Below are 22,841 nucleotides of genomic sequence, written 5' to 3'. Positions count from 1 at the left end.
TTGAGGAACCATTCTTGCATCAGAATCTAGCCCAAATGAATTTAACGACATGGCTTTTGAAGCCATTCTGTGGAAATCCCAGAGGTTTTTCTTCCAGGGTAATTGATACCCTTATCAAGGCTAGAAAGCCGGTTCGGCTCAAATTTATCGCTGCATTTGGCGTACATACATAAGATGGTGTAGGAATAAGGCCTGCAGTTCAGAGTCTTTTATCTTGCTTTTATACAAGATGGTTTGGATGTTAAGACTTTCTTACAGGGAGTTCTTCATATACAACCTCCCTATGTTCCACCAACGAATCTTGGGATCTTCGTTTAGTCCTTAATATGCTGCAGGAGCCTCAGTACATACCGTTACAGTCGGCAGAGTTACAGTTTTTAACTTGGAAGGTGGTTTTCCTTCTTACTATTGCCTCAGCTCGAAGGGTATCTGAGCTGGGAGCTTTGTCGTGAACCTTATCTGGTTTTTCAGGATGATATAGCAGTCCTAAGGACAATTCATCATTTCTTCCTAAAGTGGTGTCTGGTTTTAATGTAAACCAGGAAATGGTGGTTCTTGTGTTCACAGAGGATCCTCAGGGATCTGGAACAGGGAACATAAAAATTTTCAATGTGGTCAAGGCTCTACGAATTTATGTCAAAAGAACTGCAAAGATTCGTAGAACAGTTTCTTTATTTATCTTGTTTGATTATTTTGGACGTGGATGATCGGCGTCTAAACAATCTATTGCTAGGTGGCTTTCGCTGACTATTAAGCAAGCTTATGTAAGTACAAACCGTCCGGTACCAGAGTGTATTGTTGCCTATTCTACCCGTTCTGTGGGGGCGTCTCGGGCTTCACGGAATGGGACCTCAGCGGACCAGTTATGCAGAGCAGTTACCGGGTCCTCGGGCCCATACTTTCACAAGATGTTACCAATTCAATGTCTTGTGTCTTTGGACCCCTCAATTGGCCGTAGTACTCTACGTGCTGGGGTATCCGAGCGGTCCCACCCTTCAAGGGGGCTGCTTTAGTAGGTCCGCATGGTTAAGCAGTGTCCCCCAGATGGATGAAAGAGAAAAGAGGATTTATACTTACGATAAATCGGTTTCTCTGTTTCCATCTGGGGAACACTGCGATCCCTCCCTTCTGTTTTCTTCTGTGTGTTCTTGGTTGGTTGGCCTATCTTCTTGGGGCTTTTAATCAAACTGAGTTCATGTGGGGGTTGGCAGGGGAAGGGGCCTGTCGGCAGCTTGGAAATTAACTATATAGGTGCCAAACTCCTCCCTACCCTACTCAAACCCATGGTTAATCAGTGTCCCCCAGATGGAATAAGAGAAACTGATTTATCGTAAGTATATATCCTCTTTTTTTCAAACCCGCAGTTTAGTAAATATACCCTTATGTCTAGTCTGAATTCTGGAAGGAACACCACAAACCGCTTGATTTCACATGTCATTGCACAACACTTAGTAAGGATCTATGCTCTTTGTTTATGAGTCCCAAGTAACTTGTGCAATCAACTTATTTCTGCTATTTTTCTACTACAATTTTAAAAAATGAAAGTGAATGTCTGATTTGTTCTCCTGAATCTGCCAAATAGTATTTACCCTAGACTTCGGATCACTGCCATTTTGTTAGCTAAGGTGAGGGGAAATTAACATGGTGAAACACATCTGAAGTGTCCCTACTACTACCAATGGAGGCAACTTGTCCAGCGGTACCTCTTTTGTGCATCTGATTGAATGCCTGCCAGACCCCTCATGGCATGGGGAGACTGCACTTGACGGTATCCAGGAATTAGACTGCTTCGCATCACACCACTGAGGTGAGCAAGCTTCTTCCGGACATACTTGATCGGCACTTACCAGCAGAGGTGGAACTAGCGAGCTGCGAGCTCTGGTGCAGGGAGGAGGGAATTGGGGCTCCCGATCCTCTGCATCTGCCTTGCAGTGGGCCCTGGAGCATTATCTCCATGGGCCCTGGAGTACGACATCTGCTGCACCAGTGGTAGTAGCTTACCAGTTAGTACCAGGCAACACATCTTAATGCTGAATTGCATCTGAAGCTGAAACTGATCTTGTTATTGTAGGTCACTGCTTCAAGCTACTGAATGCACTTGGCAGATACAGACATCAAGTCCAATATACTGCCCTCTCCTCTCTTTTGCACCTTGAACAATCTAATACCTTTGCTATATCCTTGATACTACCATTCATTAGTGCCTTTATGTGTGTTCCCTGCTGTTTATCTAATCACTGGAACTTGTAATACACAAAAACTTAAGCCCTTTTGAACAGAACTCATAGTATTATTGAAAGCAACAATATCCTTTCCAACATACCTCTGCTTTTGCTGTTCCAACAGTACCCCCAATTCTCATTGTCTCCTTACTGGATCATTTGGACTGTGTCCAGTTGTTGGAGTTGCAACATATTTTTCTCCTGTATCTATTGGGGGACTCCGTGTACATTGAGGTATATAAGAGGGGGATCCAGGCATGTGGTCACTTTAAGAATCTTAATAGCTGTTCATAGCTCCTCTCCTCTATACTCCTCTCCTGTTAGGCCTTTTTAAACTTCAGCAGAGCTCATCTGACGGTGATATCAATTTCCTTAATTTAAAATTATATATCTATGTGGAGATATTATGATATATTAGAGACTGGCTACATAAAATAAACACTTATATTAACTATGAGGTGGAAAAATCATTCCTGACTAACATGCACTTGACCGCCTTCTCCAGCTTCTTAAACAGGAAAATCCCTGAGGAGATAGTGGATAATCCACTTTTAATGACAGTCTGGACGTCCTGGCATTTTATTCGTCATAAATTCAACCTCAATAGCCACCGTTCCTTGTACTTACCATTTGTTATTTTTTTTTAACTGAAGTGTACTTACCATTTTTAAATAATCTAGATTTTTAAAATGAATAGGCTTCTTATTGATTCAGTCAATGGCAGTCAAGAGGCATCAAATATATTAAATCACTGGTTAATATTTCTTTGAAGGAATCACTTATGATAACTTAGATCCTTGAAAAATGTGAGATGCGCATGCATTTGCAACATTTCAGGCTAGGCATTATGTAAACAATGTTTTGGAATTCTTATCACCCCTATATTGGTCTACTGACCTTGATTTAGTCTTAGATATACCCCTCAGTGGCAGTAATGCTATTTCACTATACTATAGATTTTGATATTGCTAAGATACATTCTGGATATGTTTTTCTAAGATACTGTTCCATTGTGTAGAAATTTTCCCCCATATTACTATACAGGCAAGTTTCAAAATGCTGTCCTAGTTGCTTGCCACCTTTTATTCCATTATGTGTATGGAATTGTTTTATAACATTTTTCATCGGGATTACCTCTCTCCACATTGTAGGTTCATAATTGGCCTCTCTCACTCTAGTGCTTTCCCTAAATGTCTGGCTAGTACAGCTTCATTTTATGATTGCATGTGGGAGTGCTCATATGTTAAATGTTTCTAGTGGTAGATACCAGGGCTGTAACTAGGGCTGTACGAATGGGGCGACCGCCCAGGGCGCAAGCTGAAGGGGGGAGCAGTTTAGGAATATTTTAGGTTAATCTGGTTAAAATTAAGGGCTAGGGGGGGCGACATTTGTTGTTCTCACCCCAGGCGCTAGGATTCTAAGCTACGGCTGTGGTAGATACAACAGTATGCCTCTACCACTTTGTTAAATTATGGTCCCCTGACACCGGAATGGCCAATACTGGACATAATACCTGTGCTGGTCAGGATGACCAAGTGTAGTATAAAAAAAATACTATTGATTATTTCAGCTGTTGCCAGAAAAAGCATCTTACAGATGTGGAGTTCCTTTTAAGACCAAATTGTTTTCAATCTTCAGGATGGATTTGGTTGAATATTCCGTGCTCAAAGAAAAACACATCAAGGCCTTTTCTTGATCTGGGAGAGTTTTATTTATTCCATGCCTAGCTCAATCAAATCCAAAATGATTTTTCATGAGAAGAATCCAGACATCCTGTGGGAGACTCTAAGCTTATTCATTGATATGCCCTACTTTATGTGATTATACTGTATATATTTGTATATCTAGATATGTGTAATTATCATTTATATCCATGTAATATTGATATTCTGTTTCTATTATTTATGTACTGTTGCTTTATAATTATTGTCACAATTTTTTCTGTTTGCTTCAATAAAAAGTAAAAAAAAAAACAATAAAAAAAAAGTCAAAGAAAGACTCTTTACACTTAGCATATTAGCATCCTCATTTGTGAGCAAGTTATCTATAAACTGACTGTTAGTTCATTCCACTCCATTTATTACAGTTAATGCTTTGGTCTGGAATTTTAATTTAAAGCCAGAAACAAAAAGGATGTACCAGTGCTCTCAACTTTGGGAAATCAGGGAATGCCATTTTGTGAGAGTCTATCTAAGAAGATTCTTGAGGGTAAATGTATCAAGCTGTGAGCTTCCGGTGCTTTTGAAAAGTGGAGATGTTACCTATAGCAACCAATCAGATTCTAGCCATCATTTTGTAGAATGTGCTAAATAAATGATAACTACCGTATATACTGGTGTATAAGCCGACTTTTTTCATCACATTTTTTACGCTGAAAAAGTCTCCCTCGGCTTATACACGAGTGAACTTACCCGTTCTCCGGTCCCTCAGCTCTGAACTTCCATTCCACTGCGTAGGTAAGTAAAAGGTCTCTCTCCCTCTCTCCCCCTCTCTCCCCCTCTCTCCCCCAATTCGTTATAAAACAGCATAAATGGGCACCAAAATCTAGCCTTGTGTGAACACAATCAGAAACCAATATTTTACGTACTGCAAGGTTATACTAATTGTTACTAGACAATCTCAATTGATTTCAGTCAACACCAAAATACATACACCAGGAGGATCTGAGTATCTTACAAAGTTTCTTTAAACCCAGTTGAATTAATATTTACTAATCAAGAACAGCAGCGATTGATTTAGCATTATGGTCTATTATAACAGTCTCTTCTGCAAACACAGTGGCGGTGGGTCAGCTGAGAAGTTTTTTTATTTTTGAAATTTACCAGTAGCTGCTGCATTTCCCACCCTAGGCTTATACTCACTCGAGTCAATAAGTTTTCCCAGTTTTTTGTGGTCAAATTAGGTGCCTCGGCTTATATTCGGATCTGCTTATACTCGAGTATATATGGTATAATCTGATTGGTTGCTATAGGCAGAGTAAACTGTGTGTACTTTGTGGACTAGACACAATGCCTTCCTACTGGTAGAAAACAACACTTAAGGGCATATTCAATTGTCCGGAAGTCCCGCCGCATAAAAACTACTACCTAGTTAGCTGCATTTCAGCTCGCGGCTCAGGGAGCTGCGAGCTGAAATCCAGCGAGAAAATTACCGTAGTAACAGTTTTTCCGTGCACTATTGATAACGGTAATAGTGCGCGGACCGCGGGATTTTTGACATTTATTTTTTATAATCTTTAATTATAATTTTTTAACTTGTGACTAACTTTAAAAATCTGCATAAAACCAATTGTATCCAAGAAAATTGCAAAGTTGACAATTACACTGAACTTTTACAAATATTGAATGCTGTATAAGTAAGAGATACATTTGTTAAGAATATTGTCCCATCTGGAAACAGTTTAATAAAAATGGTTCTATGAAAAAAGCTCACATGAAAAAACCCAACAGGAAAATTGCTCACGGATAAAACCCCACTGACATAAATGCCTACAAGAAAAGTGCTCACATGGAAAAATACCCACATGGAAAAAAACTTACACACAAAAATGCCCACACAGAAAAATACCTGCATATAGTAATTTCATATTACTATATAAGTATTTTCATTGCCATACAAAAGTGGCTTGTGTATGAAGAGGGCTTTAATGTTCTTGAGTGTAAATGTTTATAAGGTAAATACAGGAAATCCTGAACAGTTTTCTAATCAGCAAATTTTATTGAGAACGAAACAAAACAATAGAAAAAGCAATTATTTAATAATACATTTATATCCCAAAATGAGAGAGGAACCCCAAAAAGAGCCTTGACATGAAATAATAAACATCATAAATAATAAATCAGTTAAACTTCTTTATTGCAAATTTGCAAGTATTCTTAAGTAATTTAGTTTATCTTCCACCTGCTCATATTGTTGCACAGAAGTGGCAACCATGTCATGGAGTGCCTCATATTTCCTTCTTTTTATCCTCGAGGCAACCTGCCTGTGCATTAGCCATTGTTAATTTGTGGCAAGTAAATTCCCTCTGCAGTCCATCATGTAGAAACCACACGCTGGAATGACAGCAGTGGAATAGGGAATTAAGAGCATTATGAAATCCCTCACAAAAGTTTGTATTTTTGGCGAACATCTTGATGATTTCATGTTGTTTACACTTAGCAGTATGTCTTTTTTTTATTCTTTCTACCTGCTTCACCCTCAATATATGTTGAAAAAAAGTATGTGAGCACCTCATTATAGCTGTCTTCATCTGGGAATGTGGCAACAAGCCACCTGACATCATAGATTGGAACAAAGGCTAATGCAGCAAGAGACTTCAGTGTAATTTTTAGGTTCATATTAGTTTCATATTCAGTCTTCAAGCCAACATTGTTGATTTTCCTGATGAGACTCTGGCACAGATGAAAATAAAATCCTTTGACCTCAACATGTGGAAAGGCAAGCCTGCTCAAAATCGACTAAAACCTTCGGAGTCATTTTTCTGTGTGAGTTTTTTTCTATGTGGGTATTTTTCTGTGTGAGCAATTTTCTGTGTGAGCATTTTTCTTGTGGGCATTTATGTCAGTAGGGTTTTTTCCGTGAGCAATTTTCCTGTGGATTTTTTTCATGTGAGCTTTTTTCTGGTTACCAATAAAAATACAAATATACTTATATGAATTTAGCATGCTGTTTGGCTTGAAAAAAAAATTATGATTTGCATTTTTTTAAACTGCAGCACATTTCATATCTTGGCATGCAAAGTGTAGTTTCATGCTATTTGATTTTTCAATCCGCATCTAATGAATGGCGATTTGAAAACCACACAGTAGACTTCAGGTTAGTAAATTGTGGAACTATTGTTTTGTAACATCCATAGAGTGGCTTCCCACCTATTAGTGCATGGAAGTTCTTATTATACATGCTCTGAGCTCCTACAAATCCAACTAACGATTTGGGATCCTGTGCACTTTGCATGTAGGCTTTATTTAATATTCAGAAATCAGCATCCATACAGCAACTCTTTCATTGCATTTGGGTTCAGTAACAATTCTACTGTAAGTGAATCTTCTGTCTATCAGAGGTTCACACAGCATTGTTTCTTGTGCACTTTCCCTTGGGTAACTCTGTGGGTTTTTGGTCATGGCCAACCCTATTAGCGGTATGATGGGGTGCATATTACATTAAGCTGAAAATAGACAACCATTACAAATTGATCTACTCAAGGTTTTTCATTCACTCCCTTTACAATTGTTTTAGTTTACTTTCTATACATTAAATTAAGAAGATATTTTACTAATTACATAACATCTTGTATTTGTAATGTACATTATTTATGTGCTATAAAATGCTGGGATCATAATGAAATATGTTTGTATTTATAATACAGGTGCTTACAATTTTTGCTTGAAAACAATGCCAGTCCATCAATTTATGACAAGGCAGGATACAATGCCATCCACTATGCTGCTGCATATGGCCATGGACAATGTTTGGAATATGTAAGTAAATAATATTGAAGTTGTAAATGTTGACACAAGGTAATTGTTATCAGTTTTATTACCACACTCTCACTAATTGTGCCACTGTACAGAGTTAAGAAGATGTACTTTGACGGCTTTGTCGTGAGCTCCTGACAATGATATCTGTCTGGCAGTAATACACATGGACTGTGTCTTTAATGATGAATATTTTGCAAATAGCAACTTAATTTAAATATTAAATAATAATATTTTCTTACCATGTTTAAGGAAAATCACAGTCATCTGTCATCAGACTTTAATTGGGAGCATCTGTATTTATAAAGCGATAAAGTGATAACAAAAATTCTTAAAATTGTTTTGCAGTTTTTCATCTATTTGACATAAATGTGATTGAAATATGTGTCTTTTTTTTAGCTGCTGAGAAGAGCAAAAAACAATGCAGATGAAGCAATCACATCATCTACAAAAAGTCCTTTACACTTAGCGGTATGTCTTTTTTTTTTTTATTATTCTTTTTTTAAAGAGGAAATAGAATGTAAAGTACAAACAGCATGGTGTGCAGGAAAAAGATAAATAACAATATATAAATATACAAAACGTTTCCTCTGATTTTTATATGTTATATCAATGGGAGGTGGTGTTAGGAACCCCTCCAGCGAGTACAGCAAAACCTGGAGTCTGCTCCGAAAGTCTGGTGTTCACTGTTGCCCCTAGTGGAAGGGACAGACTCGGCTGCAGACAAACAGAGGGTCGTGCACTGGCTGGGGAGAACCCAGGAATAGAGTTACCAAGGCCGTAGAGTAGGAAGTGCAGGAGGGAGTCCGGTAAGACACCGAGTGGATGGTGTCAAGACTGATATATCACTCGTGCCCTCAGGAATAAATAAGGAACAGTTGATAGAGAAGCTGATCCACAGCGACTTCTGTACCGGTGCTTGTCCGGAAAGGAACGGAACTTGCAGTGATAGGTAAAGATGACGAAACAGAACGTAGGCAGTAGCCAAGGGTAACTACAACCCACAGTACCGATGAGAGTCCTGAGTTTTTAGGGAAATAGTTCTTAGGCGGTTGCCAGGGGTAACTGCAGCCCACTGTACCGGTGAGAGTCTGGAGATTGGAGGGAAACCGTTCTTAGGCAGTTGCCAGGGGTAACTACAATTATAGGCACACAGTGATATATGTAACAGTCAATAGTACCTGCGGCAAGATTGAGTCCGGAGCCAAAGGAAGATTGTTGAAATCTGAGCACAGAGTTGCTGCAGGAGCTGCGTCTCCGTATAAGGTAGGATGAGCAGAGGAGCTGCATATCACGCCGGAGCCATGCCTGGGAGCACAACTTTACCGGGGTCCAGGAGAAAACTGACTGGAACTGGTGAGTAGATAGTAGAATCGTCAGGAACAGAATCAGGTCTGGTACACGAGATATCAACACAGGAGAAGAGACAAAGCAGAGCCGAGTCGGTACACAGGGAAATCCAATGAAGAGTAGTCAGGAATGGAAATGGTCTGGTACACGGGAATACACTAAGCCTGCTGGAAACAACAGGAGCAGGTAACAGGGCAAACACAAAGAAGCAGAACACTAAGGTAAACATATTACCGGCAATCCTGCAGAGGATTAGCCGGCTATTTAAGGAGAGCAGAACCAATAGGCTGCAGGTGATAATGAGGAAGCCAGGTGAATGAGCTAGGAGAAACAGGCTGGCCAGGTGAGGCATAATATAGTAATGACAGTAAGAATTGAGGGCAGATTCTGGCAGAGAACAGACCTAACTGACCCTATCTAATCTATCTAAGAACTAAACTAACTACCTATCTAAACACCCAGTGACTATCTAACTTACCTAACTACCTACCTATCCCTAACTAACTATCTTCTAGATACTCTGACAGAGAGCCCGGCGAGTCATAATAGGTGGGTGGGTTGTGACGGGTCAGGGGAGAAGGGGAGGAGAAGAAAGGGGGTTAGGGAGGAGTAGGAAAGGCACTAACAGTATTCTAAGAATATTTTTTGATACTGAGTATAACACATCTGGGGACAAACATAACATCCAATTAAGAATCAGTTTATGTGCAGACCACTTTCCTCTAGTCTTCAAACCTTCAAGCGTTTTCTGAAAACCCACCTCTTCATACAGGCTTATAGTATTCCTCTACCACCCTCTTAATCTCCCTAGGTTACTCTATTACCACCCTCTACACAGCTAACACAAGACAACAACCCTCTGACCAACATAGTTGACTGAGCATACAGTCCACTAAATACTTTGTAACCTTTGCATTCTAGCTGGACAAATATTCACTTATAGATACCCTTGTGTATCAAACCATTGTCCCGCAGATTGTCAGCTTGCGAGCAGGGCCTTCTTACCTCTACGTATGCATGTATTACCCATTATTGTTTTATTACTGTTTGTTCCCAATTGTAAAGCGCTACCGAATCTGCTGGCGCTATATAAAATGTTGATGATTATGATGATGATTCTAACAGAGACTTTGGATCTTGCTTTGATTTTACAGTTCCCCTTATCTTCCATGTTTCTGACTGTGGATAATCCGTACTGAAAGTAATTAGATATCTTTTTATACAGTTTTCTCTGTTTTTTTACATTAAATTATATTTTTTCTTTTTTACGTTCTCTCTAACCGACTTAGATGAGTCAGTGCTTGTTGAAAGTTGGCTCAATATCCGAGAAATTAGAAGAATCAATATATCTATTCATCTTTGAGATTGTCTTTACTTGGCTTAATTTGATCACACAATACCTTGTATAATGGAGTTCCAGTTTCTCTACATCTGTAGAAGAACTTGTAGAAATGATGATAGCCAGATGGAGTCAGACCTCAGTGTATTTCCAGTGCAAGCAAATCTCACAATGGTTCTAGGTACCACCAGGAAGCTTATATATTGAAACAAAGCTAATATTTAATTTTGACAGTATAAACATACAGTACAGGGCAGCAGAATGTTTTAAAAAGAATCCAATTGGATCTGAAATGTTGGAATACATCTCTTGTGCTATCAATTGCAAATTATTACATCGCTGATCTTTGATCTCTAACAACATTCCCTATGACAACAAAGATTACATCGGCAATCAACAGACTACACAGACAAGCGCTGTATATAGAGAACAGAAAATTTTATTGAGATACTATTGATTATCAAGAAAGGGCTTGTTAGATCATATAGGAAGAATTCAACAGACTTTGTCAAAAGTGTCCTATAGAAGCATCCTATATTAGAAACTCACGAATTATAAAGATAGAAAATGGTCAGATGAAACATTCAGATGGAGAGCGTTATAAAGCCTAGGAAAGTGTTGATAAAGCAACACCAGAAAATAGAGAGAGAGAGAGCGCGGAAAGAGAACAAAACACTAGGGGGTAAATTTATCAGGTTTGAAAAAGTACAGTAGATATGTTGCCTATAGCAACCAATCAGATTCTAGCTGTCAAGGTACTAAATAAATTATAGCTAGAATCTGATTATTTGCTATAGGCAACATCTCCACTTTTTCAAACCCCGCAGCTTGATAAATTTATCCCTAGGTGTGATGATGTGTGGGTGTTGGGAGCAAGACCCAAAAATAAAACAAAGAGGAAGTTTTAAGTTTTTTTAAGAAAGGTTCAATTCATGTGTCAGAACATTTTTTCCATCACAATGCCTTTGAATGCCTTTATCCAAGAACAGCCAAATGTATACGCAATTTGGAGGGATGAAATACTCAAAAAAAAATAATAATTAATTAAAATTTGGAGGCATTTATAAATTATCAGTGAAGACATTTGAATAAAGGACATTTTGTACCTACTTCTGAACCTAATCCATTTGATTTATTTATATAGTTGAACTAATACATTTGCACATTATGTAGAAAACAATATTTTGCAAGTAAGATATTAAAGAGAAGAGGTATAGATTGAGCCCCTATCATTTTAGATAATGATGATGAGATATGTCTTTCAGAATTAGAGTAATTATGGAAAGAGGGGTATAGGCAAAATGACATTGTAGAACATTCTAATTATATTTTTAATTACTCATTGAAAGATATAGATGTAAAATTGATATCTAAATTTAGAATAAGATCAGAGAAGTGCTCCTATAGAGATCATCAATAAAACGACATTACATTACTGCAAACGTTTCACCAAGGAGTTGCATAACAATAAAATAATTAAACATTGCAATTTAACTAATTCAGAACTACTAGCCCTTAAAGAACTTAAAAACCACTCAATATTAATTAAATTTGCCAATAAGAATGACGGGATGGTCATTCTGGACCATTATTAATTTGTATCAGAAGCGAGAAGACAGCTTGAGAATATAAAGTTTTTTATCCAATAGAAAGTTTTTTGTCCAACAAAGTTTTCGATAAGTCCGACAATAAGGATGAACCAAGTCAAATAGTTAAAAAAGGTGTTTTTTTTTCAGAGGCATTACTGTTGAGTGATGGAAAACAGTGTGAACTTTTACAAAGACAGACACCAGATATGTAAGCTTGCCATGTAATCCGAAATCCTATCACATGTTAATATCACTGCTATCAATGATAGACATTTCAATATGAAATTGTAATGAGATTTATTTAGTTTTTTGGTTGCATCATATAAATAATATATCTAACATCCTATCTAATTAACACCTATCTCTACCTATGTCGCTATAAATATTATACAGTGATATTATATTATATTATTATACATAATTTTATTTTTAATATATAATATTATATATTATTAATACAATATTAACTTTTATAAATTACACTTCATGTCAGATCTATTGAAGCTGCACAAGGCTGAGAGCTTATTACCCACTCAGTGACTCCCCAAACCTAGCATATCATCCTGATTTGGGTAAAAAACATAACTTGACTTATACCAGTGTTGCCATATCTTATTGTCACGGTTCAGTAAGTTAGAATCCTAGATCTGCCTAATTTAGCACTACTTCCAGCAAGGCGCAGAGACTAACGGGCAGACGGTATTCACCAGGAACCGACTCAAGGTGGTTTGGTCTTAGCTGCGTCCGCACTGCAGGTTGCGGCCCTTACTGGAAGTGTCAGGCGAGACCGATAGGGCAATGTAAAGAGGAGAAACTCTGCAGATGATAGGTTACAGCAGGAGAGATGAAGTGTCAGCTCTGCGGACAACTGGTTACCACTGGGATAGTGGTGAAGTTCACGATGGAGTGTCAGCTCTGCAGACAACCGTTTACAGCAGGAGAGATGAAGTGTCAGCTCTGCAGACAACAGGTTAACACTGGGATAGTGGCGAAGTACACGATGGAGTCTTGGCTCTGCAGACAACAGGTTACAGCAGGAGCAATGGAGCCACGTCTAGTACCTAGCAGGTAACTTGGAAAACAGGCACTGAGCTGCAGGGGCAAGTGCCTTTTGAACTTTGGAGCCAAAATTGAGCAGCCAATAGGTGAGAGGTAAAAGACATAAGGGGATCGAGTGTGCTCATGTGCAGACCCGAAAAGAAGATGCCGGACGGAGCGCGGCGGTCAGCGAGGAGCAGGTAAGTGTATCGGGCTTCGGTTATAAAAACCGAACGCCTGGCGTGTGACAGTACCCCGCCCGCCCATTTAAAGGTGGGCACTGCATGCCTAGAGTTAGGTTTTGTGGGAAACTTCTTATAAAACTTTTCCACTAGAATCAGTGCGTTGACATCTGCAGCGCTGACCCAGGAGCGCTCTTCAGGGCCGAAACCCCTCCAGTCCACCAGATATTTCAAACCACCTTTGCAAAATTTGCTTGACCTCAAATTCATCTTCTTGATGGACCTTGGGCATAGCAGAAGAGGTACGCGTAAAAGAAAATCGATTAATGATTAGTGGTTTCAGCAAAGAAATATGAAAGGAATTGGAAATACGAAGAGAGACTGGTAACGACAATTTAGTACACACAGAGTTGATGATTTGTGAAATAGTATACGGACCAATGAACCGAGGAGCCAGTGTCATATAAGGAGTCTTGAGGTGAATGTTTCTTGTGGAGAGCCATACTCTGTCACCTATTTTAAAGGCAGGAGTAGCTCGACGTCTCTTATCACTTGTGAATTTGTAACGTTTGGAAGACTTCCAAAGGCAATTCCTTACTTGATTCCAGATGGAGAGGAATTTGCGCTGTAGGGTGTTGACAGCAGGAACCTGAGTGGGAAGGAGGGCAGCGAACTAAGGAAAGGATGGATGGAGTCCATAGATAACAGAAAAGGGAGATGCAGAAGTGGACTTGTGGAAGGCATTGTTGTGTACAAACTCGGCCCATGGTAGGTGTTCTACCCAGTCATCTTGATTCGCAGAAGAGAACATCCTGAGAAAGGTCTCCAAGTCTTGATTGACTTGCTCGGTCTGTCCGTTGGATTGTGGGTGATTGGAAGATGACAACTGATTACCAAGGAGCTTACATAGTGCTCCCCAGAACTTTGACACAAATTGGACGCCTCGATCTGAAGAAATTTCAGAAGGACACCCATGCAAACGAAAAATATCTTTGACGAAATGTAGTGCCAGGATTGGAGAGGAGGGAAAGCCGATGAGTGGGACAAAGTAAGCCATTTTTGAAAACCGATCTACCACGACCCAGATGGTGTTATGTTTCTTACTTGGTGGTAGGTCTGTAATAAAGTCCATGCTGATGTGCTTCCATGGCTTATACGGAATGGATAAAGGAAGCAACGCCATCAGGGGACTGGCAAGGAGACTTGTGCTGGCTACCGGTGTTGCATGAGGTAACAAATTCTTTAACATTGAAGCGGAGACTAAGCCATCAGTAGCTCCGAGAGATTTATTCCGTAGTTTTACGAATACCGGTATGACCACTGAAGCGAGTGGAATGGAACCACGTCAAGTTTTTTCCAGAGGCCAGGTGGAACAAAAGTCTTCCCAGGCGGAGGTAATGGAGTACTGGTCAGAGTGGAGGAGAGTAGATATTCGGGGTCCAGAATGGGGAGACAAGGTATTTCCTCAGAATTGGGGTCTGGGAGAAAGGCACGAGATAAAGCATCAGCTCGTTTGTTCTTCTCTCCAGGCTTGAAGGTAATGTGGAGGTCAAAACGTGAAAAGAAGGGCGACCATTTGGCTTGCCGGGGATTTAAACACTGTGCAGACTGCAGATATAGGAGATTTTTATGGCCCGTGTGTTACGACTGACGGCAAATATCATAAACTTGTAAAACAGGTAACGGAGGTCTTCACCTATAGCAGCCGCTGAACGTGCTCACAGGTACTCGGATGCCCCCAGGTTTTTAGCTCAGAGTAGTACAAGTTTATAACCTTACCATTGCGCAGGCGAGGGCCAGGTGGTAGAAATAACAAAGTCCAATACGGACCGAGGTCAAGGGGTACAGCAGGTAGTGGGATCCAGGCAGAGGTCAGGGCTGGCTGCAAACAGCGTATCCAGGTAACAGGAGGAGGTCAAGGTCACAAGCAATACAGTAGAGTCCAGTAAGCGAGTCATACACAACAGAATCAATCCAAATAGTAAAAGCAGAGGATCAAATAAAGGAGCAGGCTAGTACACTAGAAGCAGGAACTATAACCGGCAGGGAGGTTAAGCCCAATCACAATAGGGTAAGTAATAATAATAATATTCCCTAGCTGGGACTGGGAGCAGAGGAACGGGGTGATAGGGGAGCGTCCCGACTGTCGTCATGGTGCCAGCTGGGGCAAAAACCGGAAGTGACGACCCGGACGTCATGACGACCGGGACGCATCCGTGTGGTCGGAGTGAGTCGCAGCGGTGCCTGAGCCGCGGCTGGTAACAGTGCCCCCCCTTGAGGAGGGGTCAAGGAACCCTGACAACCTGGTTTCCCAGGGAACTGTTTGAAAAACTCCTTGAGCAATTTGTCAGCATGAAGATGTCTTTGCGGCACCCACGAACGTTCCTCTGGGCCATAACCCTTCCATGGACCAGAAAGTGAACCTGTTCTTGAACCTTTTTGGAGTCAAGAATTTTTTCGCTAATGAACTCTTGGCGTCCTTTGACTCTGACGGAATGAGGCCTCTGGAGCAACTGTGGCCTGAATTTACGAGACCATGTAACAGGTTTGAGTAAGGAGCAATGAAAGGTATTGGGGATCCTGAGTGAAGGAGGCAGATTCTGTCTAAAAGCCACAGGGTTAATCTGCCTAGTAATGGAAAAAGGTCCGATGAATCTGGGACCTAACTTTCTGCAGGGCTGTTTGAGTTTGATGTTGCGAGTAGATAGCCAGACCATCCTTAAAAGAACATTGAATGAGGCTAATTTGAGGACAGTATGAACTTTTTTCCATATTCGTGAGAGACGGGCAGCGGAGTGATGAAAATCCGGGTGGTTAGAGGGCACCAGTGCAGATAAAGAATTGCACTGAGGATGGAACCCAAGATTACAGAAGAACGGAGACACATCAGTAGAGGAGTGGCATGCGTTGTAGGCGAATTCTGCCCATGGAAGCAGAGTGGCCCATTTGTTATGACACTTGGACAAATACAAACAAAGAAATTGTTTGAGGGATTGGTTGACCCTTTCTGTTTGTCCGTTGGACTGCTGGTGATACCCAGAAGACAAACAGAGTTTGATTCCAGGTACAAAAAGCTGTCCAGAAGTTGGCGACAAACTGGGAACCATGATCCGAAACAATGTTGAAGGGGAGTCCATGGAGCCGGAAGAAGTGTTGGATGAATAGGGAAGCCAGCATTCTGGCACATGGCAAACCTGTAATCGGAATGAAGTGGGCCATCTTACTAAACCGGTCAACGATTACCCAGATGGTGTTAATGCCGTATGAGCAATTCCACAATGAAGTCCATAGATGATATGTGTGTCCATGGTTTTACTGGAACGGATAAAGGCATGAGAGGGCTAGCCGGAAGACTGCGAGAGGACTTATTCCTAGCACAAATCTCACAGGAAAGTACCAACTCTCTAGCATCATCAGATAAAGAAGGCCACCAAACCGAACAAGATAGCTGTTCAATAGTCTTGGACACTCCGGGATGACCGGAGGTTTTGTTGTTGTGACATTCAGTGAGTACAGTCTTCCTCAGATGGTCTGGTACGAATAATTTGCCTGTTTGAGTCGCTGGAGGTGCTAGATGCTGGAGATCCAGAAGAATCATGCCCAGATCCTGGGTCAGGCCTTGCACAATATCAGAGGCAGGGATGATAGAATAAGGTACAGCGAGGGGTAGATGCGTGGAGATAAAGCTGTGCAACAAGGCATCTGCTTTGGTGTTTTTGGATCCTGGTCGGAACGTGATAATGAACTTGAACGAGTGAATAACAGGGCCCGCCGGGCTTGTCTGGAAATTATGGTTTTAGCGGATTGGATGAATTGGAGATTCTTGTAGTCAGTATATACAGTAATCACAGCTGCTCCCTCAAGCCAGTGGGGCCATTATTTAAATGCCCACTTGACTGCCAATAACTCCCGATTACCAACAACGCAGTGGATTTCAGCGGAAGAAAACTTTCGAAACAAGAATGCACAGGGGTGCAATTTTTGATGGTAGGGATCCTTTTGCGCAAGGATTGCGCTAGCTCCAACATCAGAGGCGTCAACTTCAACTATGAACAGCAGTTCTGGATTCGGATGTCGAAGGACCGATGCAGAGATGAATGCATTCTTGAGCGCCCCGAAGGAAGCCAAAGCTGATGGAGACCACTTAGTGGTGTCAGCCCCTTTGCAAGTAAGGACTGTAATGGGAGCCACCAATACAGAGAAGAAACGAATGAATCGCCTGTAGTAATTAGCGAACCCTAAAAATCTCTGAATGGCTTTCAGATTAGTAGGCTGTACCCAGTCAAGGATTGCCTGGACTTTACTGGGGTCCATCGAGAAGCCATTAGGGAAATTATAAATCCCAGGAACTTGACTTAGGTAACCTCAAACTCACATTTCTCCAATTTAGTGAATAGATGGTGCTGTCGTAGTTTGAGGAGTACCTCCCTGCAGTGTAGTCGGTGAAGTTCCATTGATTTGTAGTAGATTAAAATGTCATCAAGGTAGACCACAACATATTGCCCAGGAAATTTTGCAGCACATCATTGTAAGGACCGAATTTTTAGAAGACCATTTGGAGACCTAGGCGCACCTCTTCCCTTACACCTAGGCCAGATCTTTTCCCACCTTGTTGGGGCAGGTACGCAGAAGATGACCCTTATTTCCACAGTACAGGCAGAGCCTAAAGCAGGGTTGTCCAACCCGCGGCCCGCGGGCTGCATGCGGCCCAGCACGCCTGTAATCGTGGCCCAGAAGGAGTTTTGGTTGTGGCAAGGGGGCAGCGCTCTTAATGGAAAAAAAAAAATCCTGCAAAAAAAAGAAAAGAAACTACTTACCTTGCGGTCACGCGGTCACGTCAGCTGGTACTCCCGCTCCCTCCCTTGTCTGCTCCTCCGTGCGGCGCTCGCAGTGAATGTCGGGCGTGATGTCATCACGCCCAACATCCATTGCGGAGCGCAGCACAGAGGAGACACCCGCGCGAGAAGAACAATCAGCAGCACAGAATTGGAGAAAAGAAGAGGACAGGAGAACAAGCCGATTAAAAGGTAAGTTAAGGGGGATTTTTTTATTATTTCAAGGGACGCTGACCAGTGAATAAAAGTCACCTGGTCCTGGAGCATCATGGACCTTATCTTCCTGCAACATACTTCTACTTGTATTACTAATGGGGCTTTATATATTATTCTCTTTGGCCCATTATAAGTTATTATCCCTTAACTAACATAGTGGTGTAATTATCAAAACAGGTCACAATTTCGGGTCACAGTGGTGTATATGTCAGGTACCGCAGGCCTGGTCAGGGCACCCTGATATACAATACCTGGCTTAAATGATATTGCATCGAAACAATACAAAAAGTGATTATAGTATAATAACTAGAGAGGATTTTTTGAACAGGGCGATTGAAAGGTAAGTATAGGGGGATTTGAAAAAAAAAGTGATATATATATATATATATATATATATATATATATATCACTTTTTGTCTCATATATATATATATATATATATATATATATATATATATATATATATATATATATGTGTTAACTATGCTTTCTATGGTTTTTTGGATGATCAGCTATCATTATTGTTAGTGTATCTTATGTGCGGCCCAAACCAACTCGTCGTCTGCCAATGTGGCCCAGGGAAGCTAAAAGGTTGGACACCCCTGGCCTAAAGGAATGTCACCTAGATGTTTCTTCTGGAGAAAGGCGATAGGCTCCCAGCTGCATGGGTTCGGATGAGTCCTGTAGTGCAGGGATAAAGACCGGAGGAGGGCATGACGACACAGACGACACAGTCCTTTTCTGCTTTCCTTTCCTTTATTCTGCATTCAATTTTGATAACCAACTGCATGATTGTTTCCAGTGTAGGAGATGAGGGGTACTGGACTAAGGAGTCCTTTATCTGCTCCGAGAGGCCCAGGCGAAATTGACTCCTCAGTGCAGGGTCGTTCCACTGACTGCCAAAAAACCAGCGCCTAAATTCAGCACATTATTCTTGGGCGGTACGCCACCATTGTCTAAGTGCCCTTAGGTGCGACTCCGGTGCCAGAGTTGCTTGAAAGGCCTTGGCTGCTTCCTCTTGGGCAGACAATCTGAGTGAGAGGTCTTGGACCACCTGCGAAATGGTCTGGATCTGACCTGCAACGACTTTGGCCGGACTAGGATCCACCAGTATATATTTTTTTAGGCTGGTTATAATGTTACGGCTGACGGCAAGTATTATAAACTTGTAGAACAGGTAACAGAGGTCTTCACCTACAGCAGCTGCCTTTCCCGTAGAGCTGAAAGTGCTCACAGATACTCGGATGCCCCCAGGTCTTTAGCAGGAGAAGAGGAGGGTCAGATGAACCCACGTTGGAGATTCTCTTTTACATATTCAGACATGGCTAAAGTCTCTGGAAAGGATATAGGATATACGCGTCCTCGAGGAGGAGTCTTACCGGGCTGGAGGTCAATGGGACAGTCCCAGGGTCTGTGAGGAGGAACATGTTCCGATCTTGTTTTATCAAAGACATTCAGAAAGGAAGAATACTGTTCTGGCAGCTGCTTGGACTTGGATTCGGGAGAGATGATATTAGATCCCAGGGGACGAACCCGAGTGAGACAATTCTGAAAGCAAGTTGGACTCCAGGACATAATTTGGGAAGTGGTGCAATGCATTTGAGGAGAATGTTGTTGGAGCCACGGTAACCCTAGGATTACTGGGCTGGTAGAAGAAGTTAGGACATGAAAGGAAATCTTCTCCCGATGTAACGCTCCAACCTGGAGGGTAATTGGTTTGGTGCAGAATTCGATAAGTCCGTTAGAGATGCAGGACCCATCAATAGCGGTAATGGAGACAGGGGGTTCCAAAGGAGAAAGAGATAAAATTCCCCGCTGCCCCTGAGTCTAATAAGGCAAAAGAGTGGATAGGGCCCGAAGGACCATACAGTGTAATGGGGAAGGAACAAACTTTAGGAATTTTGAGAGGAGGAGAGGCTTTAAAGTTACCCAGTCTGACCTCTCCGGAGCAGGTTAGGGCCTGGTGTTTCCTGACCTCTTGGGACAGGCGTTGAGCATATGGCCAGGGTAGGCACAGTAGATGCACAGCTTGTTTTTGGATCTCTGGTCGCTTTCCTCTGGAGTCAAGCGAGAATGTCCGATTTGCATAGGCTCATCCTTGGGAGCAGGGGGATGAAAACGTGGTGCTAGCTTAATCATGGGACGATGGGAGTTGTCCCTCTCAGCAGCCCTTTTGCGTAAGTGAAGGTCCACTCGATTACATAAGGAGATAAGAGCATTCAAGGTAGTGGCCAATTTCTGAGAGGCCAAAGCATCTTTGATTTTGTCAGAGTCCTTGCCAGAATGTAGCCACTAAGGCATCGTTGTTCCAACGCAACTCTGATGATAAGGTGCGAAAGTTGATGACATGCTGAGCCCTTGATCGAGAACCCTGGCGGAGTCTGAGGATGCTGGATGCTGCGGATGTAACTCGGCTGGGCTCGTCAAAGATTTTCTGGAAAGCTGCAATAAAAGCAGTACTGTCAGAAAGCAGTGGCTCGTCATGCTCCCAAAGGGGAGAAGCCCATGCAAGGGTCTGGCCAGAGAGCAAAGAAATCAAGTAGGCCACCTTGGCTCTTTGGGTGGGAAAATTTTGCGGCTGCAACTTGAATTGAATTGAACATTGGTTGAGGAAACCCCTAGAAGCTTTGGGGTCCCCATCAAACTTACAGGGAGGAGCAATCTGTAAAGTAGAAGCAGAGGTAATTGGTACCTCATGTACAGGAGGGTCTGCACAGCAGGAGGTGCTGCGGAGGGCGGCCGTCTGTAGAGAAACTATCCTAGAAGCTAGTGTTTGGAAACATTGTAGGAGTTGACGTTGAACACTGTCTTGTTGCTCCACTCTGTTGAGTAGATGCTGAAGTATGTCTTTGGTGGATGGTTCCCCGGCTCAATCCGTTATGGCCAGTTTTTACTGTCACGGTTCAGTAGGTTAGGATCCTACATCTGCCTAATTTAGCACTACTTCCAGCAAGGCGCTGAGTCTAACGGGCACGGTATTCACCAGGGACCGCCACAAGGTGGTTTGGTCTTAGCTACGTCCACACCACAGGTCGTGGCCCTTACTGGTAGTGTGAGACTAGACCTATAGGGGAGTGTATCATTATCATCATCATCATTTATTTATTTAGCACCAAAATATTCCGTAGCGAGGAGAAACTGCAGATAATAGGTTACAACAGGAGTAATGAAGTGTCAGCTCTGCAGACAACTGGTTACCACTGGGATAGTGGCGAAGTACACAATGGCATGTCAGCCCTGCGGACAACAGGTTACAGCAGGAGCAATGGAGCCATGTTTAGTACCTAGCAGGTAAATTGAAAAACAGGCACTGAGATGCAGGGGGAAGTTCCTTTTCAACTTTGGAGCCAAAATTGAGCAGCCAATAGGTGAGAGGCATGAAGATGCCAGACTGAGCGCTGTGGTCAGCGAGGAGCAGGTAAGTATGCCGGGCTTCGATTATAGAAACCGAACGCCCGGCGTGTGACACTTATGGTATTTATGCATGGCTTTCCTAGTTTTATACATGAATTTCTCATGCCTCCAGACATCAGTATGTAGATTTATCCAATGAGGCACACTAGGTGGTTTAGCCGCCATCCACCTCCTAGCTATAGTAACCGTAGTCAGGGAGCAAGATAATAAATTCTAAGCTTGGGCAGGTCTAGACCTCCTGCATTCTTGGTTCTACATAGTGTGTTAAAGCACACCCTAGGTCTCTTGTCACTCCAGACCAGGGAAATGAGATGTTTATTAATGTTTTGGAAAACCTTTAATGGAAGGTACATCAGGGAGTGCTGGAGTGGGTATAAGTACTTCGGTTGGATCACCATTTTTATTAGGTTGACCCTACCAGTGACTGTGAGAGCAAGCTTACGCCATATATGGCTTTTGGAGCAACATATTCCGATGCATGAACTGTAATCCAGATACCTAAATATTTAAATCTGTTGGTCCACAGAAGTGGCTGGCAGTACACAGCACCTGGCAGGAGTTGCCACCCCAATGGAAAAACACATATTTGTCCCAGTTGATTGTGAGTCCTGAATATAAACCAATGATGTCAACCATTTCTAAAAGTTAAGACAAAGATCCATCAGGCTCTTCGAGGAAGACTAACATATCATCCACATAAAGTGCTATGCTGTCAGTGACCCAATCTTTATGCCTTTAATGTGCTCATGGGAGTGGATCAAACAGGCTAAATGCTCAATCGCTAAAGCAAACAAGGCAGGGGATAGAGGATAGCCCTGTCGAGTTCCTCGACCCAGACCAAACGGAGCTGTTGTGACCCCATTAACACTAATTCTTGCTGCTGGTGCAGAATAAAGCAGCCTAACAAGACTAACAGACCTGGGTCCTATGCCAAATCTCTCCAGAACATACCAGAGATAACCCCACTCAATTGAGTCAAAAGCCTTGGCCGCATCCTAGGACACAACTACTGCCCTCTCCCGATCCTCTGAATCTGCGTAAATAGTCTTTTGACATTAGTACATGTAGATTTGCCAGTCAAAATCCCTGTCTGATCTGGGTGGACAATCTCATGAATGAATTTATTAAGTTGTAGGGATAGAATTTTAACTAGAATTTTGGCATCTGTGGTAATCGGGGAGA

General features: G+C 41.9%; 1 protein-coding gene across 9 annotated transcripts in view; it reads left to right on the top strand.

Annotated features, from left to right (window-relative positions):
• ANKRD44 (ankyrin repeat domain 44) overlaps positions 1-22,841 on the top strand; it is a 372,760-nt gene that overhangs the window by 277,315 nt on the left and 72,604 nt on the right. For all 9 annotated transcript variants that reach the window (XR_012678247.1, XM_075179968.1, XM_075179969.1 and 6 more), the window contains 2 exons: positions 7,588-7,699; positions 8,096-8,167. Coding sequence is in view for 8 of the 9 variants with exons in the window: in XM_075179968.1 (XP_075036069.1) it covers positions 7,588-7,699; positions 8,096-8,167 (184 nt within the window). In the remaining variant the exon portion in view is untranslated. The remainder of the gene's footprint in view (positions 1-7,587; positions 7,700-8,095; positions 8,168-22,841) is intronic.

Source organism: Mixophyes fleayi, chromosome 7 (assembly GCF_038048845.1).
Source record: "Mixophyes fleayi isolate aMixFle1 chromosome 7, aMixFle1.hap1, whole genome shotgun sequence".
Lineage (NCBI taxonomy): Eukaryota > Metazoa > Chordata > Amphibia > Anura > Limnodynastidae > Mixophyes > Mixophyes fleayi.
This window is presented reverse-complemented; position numbering and strand designations above follow the sequence as displayed.